General features: G+C 44.0%; 2 protein-coding genes across 14 annotated transcripts in view; one reads left to right on the forward strand and one right to left on the reverse strand.

The window, feature by feature from the left end:
• The window catches only part of SYCP2L (synaptonemal complex protein 2 like), a 28,581-nt gene extending 25,458 nt beyond the window's left edge, over positions 1-3,123 (reverse strand). For 3 of the 11 annotated variants that reach the window (XM_040548742.1, XM_040548739.1, XM_040548732.1), the window contains exons 1-3: positions 1,468-1,867; positions 758-820; positions 68-205 (exon numbers count right to left, since the gene is read on the reverse strand). In XM_040548742.1, coding sequence (XP_040404676.1) covers positions 68-205; positions 758-820; positions 1,468-1,476 — 210 coding nt within the window. In that variant the 5' untranslated portion in view covers positions 1,477-1,867. Of the gene's footprint in view, positions 1-67; positions 206-757; positions 821-1,467; positions 1,870-2,866 lie in introns of those variants that run through there. The other 8 variants (XM_040548738.1, XM_040548735.1, XM_040548734.1 and 5 more) reach the window with 5 other exon arrangements.
• GCM2 (glial cells missing transcription factor 2) lies at positions 71-9,464 on the forward strand. 3 transcript variants are annotated; one of them, XM_040548744.1, is made up of 7 exons: positions 71-205; positions 758-819; positions 1,467-1,498; positions 2,871-3,123; positions 3,531-3,643; positions 5,158-5,283; positions 5,470-9,464. In XM_040548744.1, exons 2-7 carry the CDS (start codon positions 780-782, stop codon positions 6,364-6,366), a joined length of 1,461 nt encoding a protein of 486 aa, XP_040404678.1. In that variant the 5' UTR covers positions 71-205; positions 758-779; the 3' UTR covers positions 6,367-9,464. The 3 variants fall into 3 exon arrangements, with proteins under 3 accessions (XP_040404678.1, XP_040404679.1, XP_040404680.1); XM_040548745.1 differs by lacking the exons at positions 71-205; positions 758-819 and having other exon boundaries at positions 1,457-1,498; XM_040548746.1 differs by lacking the exons at positions 71-205; positions 758-819; positions 1,467-1,498 and adding an exon at positions 2,202-2,774.
• The last annotated feature ends 349 nt before the right edge of the window (positions 9,465-9,813 follow it).

Here is a 9,813-nt window from a genome sequence, read left to right on the forward strand (position 1 = left end):
GGCTGGCCTGATGCCATGGGTGACAAAGGCAGGCACCAGGACATTTAAGGTCAGTTAAGGTACTCACCTTTCGCAGTGCTTTGTCCAGCTGGACAAAGACAGACTCGCTGTATTTCTGGAAAGGCTCCATTCCTCTCTCTTGAAGCAGATCACTTATTTTCTGAAATCCCTTCCCCTTGAAAGCATCAGTGAGAAGCGATTCAAGCTGTGGAGGGAGGGGAAGCAAACACCACAGAGGCTAAAACAGACAGGCGTTTGAATCATTGCAATGCTGATTACAAGAAAACACTCACCATGCTACTCTAAAAGCTGAGGGGGGGTTGATGGCTTCATCTATACTTACTTGGCTTGTTTCCCTACTTTCATTTCACTGTTACACCTGAAGGTGAAACATTTATCTTAATCTCCAAAAGAGACAGGGGATTGCAGGAGCTTCACTACTGAGTTATTTTAAAGGATTCTGAGGAAGGGAACGAGCAACTCCTTTGGCACAGGTAGCAGTAAGTCACTCTTACCCCATCCCACTGCTCCCGCAAAAATTTTTACATGTTTGCTAAGGAAAAGGCAGTGGTCTTGGCTTCACTTGCAACGTTACGTTAAACGACTAAAAATCCTAGATCCTGCTACATACATTCAAGAATGCACCTTTAAATAAATATATATATATATATAGGTATATACATTTGGGTCCCTTCCAACTTGGATATTCTCTGGAATTTGTAAAACAGAAGCAGGGATGTATTTAAAAGGTATTTACATAGTCTTCTGCTCTAGCTGCCATGTCATCCATTTCTTTACCCCATTTTTCACTTTCTTCTTCCTTTAAAAGGAAAGGAGAAAATGTAATAAGAAAAAAACTAACACTTTTTCTGCTCAAAAATTGAGGATGTTCTACCTACCCTCCCTCATCCCCCAAACAAAGTTTCATGAACACCCCATGCTTCCGAAGCAGTGGTGTCCCCCAGCCCTGGTGCAACGGGCTCCGTGGTGCCCCCCACCTACCCACACATAGGCTGCCTGGCATCAGTGGGATGGAAGGGAAGGAGAAAACCCTTGAGGCCAGGTAGGAGTGTTTAAAGGATTGCGGGTACACAGAGCACTCCAAGTCCCTATAGCATTATGTCACAAACTCTTTTCTAATCCTGGGAGCTGAAAACAAACTTTTTGGGAAAATCCCCAAAACCAGAAGGCATATCAACTACTGCTCCCCACCCCCCCAAAAAAAAAAAAAAAAAAAAAAAACACCTTCAGCAGGTGCAGCACAACCCCGAACCAGTCTGAACATACGGGGGGATGCAGAGCAAGCGGCCCTCACCTGGTGCAGAAGCTGGGAGCCCCCCCTCCCCACAGGAGTCCCCTCCAGGGCCAGCCCCCTGCCGCTCGAGCAGGGCCAGGCAGGGACGCCCCGGGAGCATAAAAACGGGAGCTGCCACCTACCGCTGTCCCCTCCTCCAGCATGAAGCTTACCTGGGACATCAACGACCCCAAACTGCCACAGGTACCGGGTAGAGGGGGATGCGGGGGGGTCACTGGCACAGGAAGTCAGCAGGAAACTGGGGAACCCCCCTGTGATGGGGTCAGGATGCTGTTGGGGTTTTCCCCCAGGGCCTGAAGCCCTCGGGATGGCTCTACCCTCCCAGTGAGTTATGTTTTACAGTCCCTTTAACTCCTCAATACTGCTTCCTACCAAGCTCAGCTCTTGCCTTGCAAAATCTCTCCCAGGGCAGTTATAGGGTTCTTGAGGGGTTCTGCTGATGGCCTGAAATAAAGGCAGGGATTTAATGCAAAACCTCAGGCAGCTGTGTATGAACTCCTAAAGCAGTCCTTGCTGTTAGACTAGCTTCCTTCTCCCTCGTTCCCCATTTAAAGGCATGCCAAAGGAAGCTCAGATCGATCTTTTTCCACTATAATTTAAACCATCTGAATATTGCATCTGTCTGCTGATGTGTCTGATTAAATAGATTTGTCAATGAACATTCACTTTTTTTCCTCGGTTTGTGAGTTCCAAATGTATTTTTAACCCAAGCAATTTTCATCTCGCAATGTATTTAATTTTGCACATCTCATGCAATTACAGAAATGATTAACTCTGTAAATACTGGATGTAAATGCTCTGTAAATCCCTGAATTCACTGGGATTGCTCGCAAGTAGTGTATATATATGTTAAATGGGCATTGTGGGAATTCTATTTGCACTGTAAAATATTTGGAGTTTAAAATCTCAGTCATTCTTTCATTGTTCGTTAATCACATTTTGGTAAGGAATGCTGGAAAGCCAGTGACATCCCAAATGGAAACGGTCTTTCTCTGGACCACCACGCATCTACTGCAATGTACAGAGTTGCATGTTTTTGCAATGGTTTTTTTGTTTGTTTTGCAAGAGTCCTGTTCATCTTGCATTAGATGCACTGCAAGCAACTGTTGCTTAGCTAAAACTTCTAGTTTCCAGCCTGCGGGTGTATGGCCCCATGGTGAGAACTTAATAGCAAGCAGAAGCAGGGCAGCTCCTGTTCTGTGTGGGCACAGGTGTGGTGGGGCAGCCCACAGGTGCTCGTAGCGAGGCTGATGTCCTACATCTGGGCCACCTTACAGCAAAGAGGCATTGGTGTTAACAGACCTTCTTATTACCAATGGTGATTCCAAAGGGGAAGGAGGCCTGACTTTCCTTCATGACACAGAAGCCCAGGCTGCCTTTCCCCTTTCACAGACTGTTTCTGAATACGCTGTTCTTCCAAAAACATTTTCTGCTGCTTCTGGCTTTTGCTGCATGAGAGGTCACAGAAAGAGCCTTCCCTCTCCTGCTGTGCGTTTTACAATGGGATGACAACCTCGTGTTGCGATACCCCGTCCTTTTGCTCTCCCTGCTGCAGGAGCCCAAGCACTTTGATGCCTTCCAGGATTGGCCGGATGGCTACGTGCGCCTCATCTACTCCAGCGAGGAGAAGAACGCACAGAGGCACCTCAGTGGCTGGGCCATGCGCAACACCAACAACCACAACTGCCAGATCCTCAAGAAATCCTGTCTGGGGGTGGTGGTGTGCGCCAGGAGCTGCGCCCTGCCCGGCGGTGCCAGGCTGCAGTTGCGCCCCGCCATATGTGACAAGGCTCGACAGAAGCAGCAAAGTGAGGGGGGCTCGGGGTGGGACAGGGTGCCTGGGGACCCCCCTTCTGTCAGCTGGGGCTGGCTGACTTCTAAACAGAGGCCAGGTTGTTTTCTGGCATGCAGACTAAGGTGGTGTTGCAAGAAGTGTGAGCAAATTAGTTCCAAATTCTGTCAACATCTGCCTGCAAATAGCTACAGGCAAATGGACCTACCGTCCTTTCAGTCATTAGCTTATATCACCCATGCAGCTCTAGTCTGCACTATTCAATTCTGCTCGGTAGTCTGCGTCCCATTTACTGGAATATCATATCTCAATCTGAATTTCAGTGAAGGACTTGTCCTATTGCTCTTGTGCTCCATTCACTCTCTGATCGCACCCTCGCCTTGAACAAGTGTTTTTCAGAAGTTTCTCGATCTGTTTTTGCAGAGAAAGCCTGTCCAAACTGCAACGCGGCCCTTGAGCTCATTCCTTGCCGAGGGCACAGTGGCTATCCGGTCACTAACTTCTGGAGGCTGGATGGCAAAGCAATATTTTTCCAGGTATAAAGCACGCATATGCATGTGCACAGACAAGCACATAAATGATATCCATATCCAGAAAGATTTCCTTTTTTCTCTCTTTTTTTTTCCTCTTTGTGTGTGTGTGTACCATTGAGCATGGTGAGTACAGAGGAGTTCGGCGCTGTGCCTGGATTCCTCTGTATTACAAACCTGGCCATAACACATAAAGCAGTAACGCTTGCCTGTCTTTTAAAAAAGCAGTACTTGAGGGGTAACTTTTTTCCATCTTAGCTGTAACATCATTATAGAGGTCTAAAGTTCTCTTGTTTATAGTAAACAGATATGAACAAAGCTTGTCCTGCACCTTAGCACATGTCTGCTGACTGAATCTCACCAAGGACGTAAGATTTATTTCCTACTAAGATAAATAAATGGGGAAATGAAAGCATCATTTAAACTACATAATTTCAAACAAAAATTCCACTACATATGAAAAAAAACCCTTTGAATTCTAAAAGGTTTTAAAGCTCACCAGAAAAAGGGTATTTAGAAGGTGGTTTTGAAACTTTGTGATGATGTTTCTATGTTCTTTTTTTTGTTTGTTTTTTAGCAGTTCTAGGACAAAAATTTCACCAAACCCTTCTGTTTTGAGCTTACATTCTCTGCTGGATTTGGCACTTTTTTTCCTACCCAGACTCCAGTGAACTCTGTTTTTCCTATCAGTAAATGGAAGCAAATTGGCCACATTCCCTAATTCTCATGTGTTATTTATAATTGTTATTATTCAGACATTGCATCATAAAAATGCAAAACCTGAAAAGATTTTGATTAAAAATTGTTGATAAATTCTCACTTGGAATTTGCATTTGATAGAGTATATCATTTTAAAATAGTTTTAAGTTTTCCAGTTTGTATTAGGGACTGCCTGAAAGTCCACACTGGAAAGTGTAATGGGTAAGTACATGTAGCATATGTTGTTTTGTCATATGTGAATATAGTTTTGCATACATAAGTTTGTGTATCCACAGCAGCTTCAATAGCAGACAATCTCTGGATGGCTTTCCTGGGTATAGATTTCCAAAATGTGGTTATCATTTTCAAAGTAAATAATATTTGTCATCCGTTAGTGTGAAACCTCTTTAAAGCCTGTTGCCATTTTAGTGGCAGGTGTTATAATGCAGAACTAGGATCATGGAGTTCAGTCAACCAACTAAACTAAATTTGTAGTGCATCCCCCACCCCCTTGGTTCTGATCAGCTGTTCCTGAATGTCATAGATGTGGGTAGCAGCTTTGCTTTTTCATCACCAAGCCTTGCAGCTCTGCAGTCATCACTGACTTCTCCTCCCTCACTTCTTACTTCTGTCTACCTGCAGGTCACAACTGGGCTTTATTTTTAAAATTTAATCCCCCCTTGTTCTTTAGATTCTTCTCTGTGCTCTCTTGTGCCAGGCCACAGGTTATGCTGTGTCTCTCTCTCTCATTCTTCTACTGCATTTTCTTTTCTCTTGCCTCCTTCCAGTTTGCATCTAGTTCTTTGATTATCCTTATTTAGGCTAAAGGAGTCCATGACCACCCTAGGCCAGAGAGTAAATTGGAGGCAGAGGCAAGGCGAAGTGCAATTAAGAAGCAAATATCCTCTTCTCACCAGTCCCAGAAAAAGAGACCTCTAAACTCAGAGGTAAGTCAAGGTTTTCAGTCAATTAGAGAGGTGTCAGAGGTGAATACTGGGAAGCCCAAGGCAAAACAAAGCTTTATACCATGCTACAGCTGTTTGCTTGGGACTGAAATGAGTAATAGTTCAAGTGTCAGGATGTGTATGTGGGCAGTATCCATTCCCAAATCTCAAAGATCTCGTCCTTTCCAGGTGGGAAGATACCATGATAGCAGTGGTTACGTCAATAACATGCAGAATCTGCCCTGCATGGATGGCCCAGAAAGAGTCAGCATCATCACAGACACCAGTTTTTCAATTCCAACTCAGTCTTACCCCTGGCCACAAAACGCTGACCTCTACAAAGCACCTTATGACTCAGCCAGCTTCCAAGAGGACCAGCTATCGCCATACCAGAAGTGCCCCAATCCAAGGATCTATGTGTCCAGACCGTGCAGCTATGAGTTTGGAGTTCCTACTTTTATAAGCTCCAGTCCTTACCCATCATTTTACAAAGATCCAACAAATCCTCCCACTGATGCTGACCCCATCAATTTGAATGGATCTCACTATAGTTCTTTGGCCAGCAATGACAAGATCTTTGATAGTACTGGTAGGCTTTATGGATTGAAACCAGTTCGGGGGAAAACTGCCGACAGAGAAAGGAGCGACTATGGTCAGATGCAAACAAGGGCTAACCACCCTTATTATTGTGGTGAGTACCCCAGCAGGTATGGTACCAGCCCCTCTCCCATAGCCCCACCATTACAAACCGTCATCACGACTACCACAAAAGTGTCCTACCGGGCCTACAAGCCATCTGCGCTGAAATGCAGCAACAACCTCTGCGATATGAACAATCTTCAGAGCTATACCCACGTGGCTGAAAACGTTTCGGGTGCTATCTATTCAGGGATGAAGAATCAGGAAGATTTTGGGATGATCAAGTCAGCGTTGCTCTACCAGCATGATGCAATCCCTGCAAAGGCTGAACCAGCTGAGAGCGTGGAGACCTATCGGTATGGGCTACCACTGGGGAACAGCTATGCTGAGCATGAAGGACAGGACTTAAGGTTGGAAAGTGCTGAATATTGGCTAAACACTGCCTAAATGACATCAGAATGATTAACTCAAACTGGGAAATAAATGCGTGACTGCACTGACCGTATGCATGGCTTGGGAATTGAGGAGAAGTGAGGAAGCAGTGTGTTGCAACAACTTATCCCCCAGAATTGCCTTTCTGGCACTGAGTGAAGCATACTGCCCACAAAATTTCAATATGTCTACCATTAAAATGGTATGAGATGTCCAGCCCCAAACAGGTGAAGGTTGTGCGGAGGCACGGCACCTGTGGAAGCAAATGGCCTCTGCTGGAGGCTGCGATTTGCTTACAGCCACCACTCCTGCCTGAGGCTGCGGGCTTGGAGGGGTGCGGTGCTCCAGCTGTAAAAAGAAAACGCTCCCCAGGGGATAGGAAAAGATGATGATGGAGGTGGTGTAGATTGCGGTCAATGGAAAGAAGAGATGGTAAGACAACTTGCAGGATAATCCACCTGAATGATCCATTCACCTGCCACATTCCTGATGAATAGAAGGACTAATTGTCTTTTTCTGAAAAAAAGAAATGATAAAACTTCATGGAAGCTGCTTTTTTGTTTGACAGCAGCAGGCTAATGTGAATGCACCTTCCTGGTTACCTTTCTTCTCTCTGCCTCACCATTAGGTCTTTCTTTCCTCCAAGGGATTTCTCCTAGCATTTTTTTTCCTCTCTGCAATCAACCTCCCATGACAGTGGCGGTCTACTGGGAATGAAGCAACTGACAAAATGAGAGGCCAAAAAACAATTTCCAGAGACCCTGAGCTAAACAAAAAAAGTTGCATCCCCAGATTCTCAGATAATTGAATTCATTCTCCAATAGGCCCAAAATAAATACTGCTTGTTTAAATATTATGCATTTTGGAAGCTGTCTAGTACTGTGTAACGAAAACCATACCTAAACAATGTATGCCTAGCAAGAAAGCTATGTAGACTGGGGTTTAGTCAGGGTGACAGCATTTATTATTAATATTAGTTACCAAGTATTTTAACTTTTTGGATGCTCATATATTTTGGAAAAATATGTTTTTATTATGCGTTGGCTATGTTTTAAGTAACAGCCTGCTACTGTGTGCTTTTAATAAATACGCATTTAAAAACAAGATAACATAAACTAACATAAGCAACTGGCTAGTTGGCTTCGACATGCAGAACCTTGTAGTGCTGTCATAAACCAGTAACCAAATCTTATTTGTAAAGCATGGTGTACAAACTCTTGGGTTTTTAAAAAAGTCACACATAATAAGTATTTCTTTCTTTAACTTTGTATTTTTATGAAAACAATATATGCAGTCTGACACTTGAAATTGATTCCCACAGGAATTCAGTGAACAGCATCCTGTTTCAGTAGTGGGTGGTTGTTCAGCATTTTGAAAATTCAAGCCTCTTGCAACTAGAATTTATCAAAAGACTAAATTAATGTATCTGTGTCAAATTTGCATTGATTTCTAATGTATTTGCTGTCTACCTCACTGGGCTCTTTTAAAATTTTATGGCAGTTCTTCCAGGTGCTTCAGATTACAGAAAAAGAACAGATTCATGTGAGCAACATCAGTTTGGTAATTAGCCCACATACTAAGCTAAGAAAATAACAAGTTACCACCCAGAAAGGCTGAGCCAAAGTTTGAGTTTATAAGTATATAATGCTATCCCTGTACACAGAACTGAGATTTTTCTTCTGTACTCCAAAATATATTGAGTCATTTGGGCTGTAGAATAAAAATTAAGATATAAAGCCTTCTAAACTTAGAAGGAGAAAAAAAATAAAGTGAAGCAAATTGACTAAAAAAGATGAGATAATATTCACAGCAGATCCCAAACTTCATGAAAATCTTAAACAAAGATGTAAGCTGCTCCATTTTGTATTGATTTTGGAGAAATTAGACCACTGCAACTTATGCTTTGAATGTGTTAAAATGCTAGGATAGGCTGTGGGGATTTTGTGCTGTTAATATACTGGTATAAAGTTTGTTGCTGTACCTATATGCTTAAATTGTTATGCTATGCTCTTGAAATGCTTCCTTTTAAGCAGCACTTGGCTGCATTTTCTCAACTGATGTACCACCTGTGTTAGGATGCTACTTTTTGGATGTGGATTCCTGTCTAGTAAACACAACAACTGTTTAACACGGTACAAAGACAGGGTAGCAATTACCTCATCACATCCACTTGAGCAAATAAAAAATCCCTGAAGGTTATTGCAGCCTTTCTCTACACCGACACCACTGCCTTTTGTGCACAAGCATCTGCAACAACCTGTCTGTTCAATACCCTTTGTGGTTAAAAGATCAGATGGATACAATCTAGTGCAGCACATAGTTTTCTCTCCAAAATATAGCAATTTGAAAGCAATGTTAGCTTCCGTACACAAACAAAAAAAGCTGAAATCAAACGCCTCTTTGCTGTTTTATATAGCTGCAGAATTATCTTTAAAAGTCTGCTTCCCAAGCAAAGCAGCATCCTTGAAGAAAGATGTGCTCCCTTCGGTCCTTGAGTAGCTGCTTTTCCATTCATCGTACCATTCAGATGGGGTTTCTGGCCCTTCCTCGAGCACAAGAGAGGAGTGTATGGGCCACCCGCATCCTGTGCCACGGCAGGCATCCTCACCTAACAAATTCCAGTTGTCACAGCAAAGCTGAGGAGTGGAAAAAATGTGCTTTCAGAGCTCAGCCACCTGTGGCTCCGGCTTTGTATGGACAACAAGTGCCCTACTGAGGCGGAGCACCAGCTGTCCCCAGGCTGAGGATGCCCTTTTTACTCAAAAAAGCAGCCTTTTAATGGCAAGGTTTAAAAGCACAAGTGTGTTGAATGGATCCCTTCCAGAGACAAGAGGCTTCTCGATGATGTTTCTCAACACGTGTACCTGCCAGGCGTGGCCATGTGTCATGGACCTGATGTGGGCACCTGTATGTGGGCATTGCCACCTGGTCCCCTCTGCTGCTAGCCCCTGCCCTCAGCAGCAGGTCCTGCCAGGGAGACAGAGCCTGGCAGCCCAGCATCTTGGGTCTGCTGAGCTCACTGGTGTCTCTCCTCCTCTGGGACACCCAATGGGGAGGTCTTCATGATCTCTGCGGACAGATGCAAGTGTTCCTCTGAGCTCTACAGGTGGGAACCAGGGCTTCTCTGGAGACAGTGATGATGCAGCAGAGCAGAATATGATTTCTAAGCCTACTTTTTACTTTTTTTTTTTTGGGGGGGGGGGGGAGTGGAGGGAGGTGTCTGGATTTTTTTTCATGTTGTTTGCTTGTTTTGCTTTGTTTTTTAGTCTTTTTGAGTTATCTAATCCACCTGAGCTACTCCCATTCACAAAGGTGGATCACACCTCTTGAGACAGACCATTTAGCAGGAGACACAGTGCACTTCTGGAGGTGCAGGAGGCCTTCCAAAGAGATGAATTACACGTTTTGTGCCACTCCTATTGTTCTCAGTGTCGGTCATGCAGAAAAAGCGGACAACTGAGA

Source organism: Cygnus olor, chromosome 2, assembly GCF_009769625.2.
Source record: "Cygnus olor isolate bCygOlo1 chromosome 2, bCygOlo1.pri.v2, whole genome shotgun sequence".
NCBI classification, from domain to species: Eukaryota; Metazoa; Chordata; class Aves; order Anseriformes; family Anatidae; genus Cygnus; species Cygnus olor.

Excerpts from the sequence above, each read along its gene's own strand:
- GCM2 (XM_040548744.1), top strand. The coding sequence starts at position 780 with ATGTCATCCATTTCTTTACCCCATTTTTCACTTTCTTCTT. Across the intron at positions 820-1,466 it reads CCATTTTTCACTTTCTTCTT|CCTGGGACATCAACGACCCC; the intron begins CCTTTAAAAGGA and ends GCATGAAGCTTA. Across the intron at positions 3,644-5,157 it reads GCAAAGCAATATTTTTCCAG|GCTAAAGGAGTCCATGACCA; the intron begins GTATAAAGCACG and ends ATCCTTATTTAG.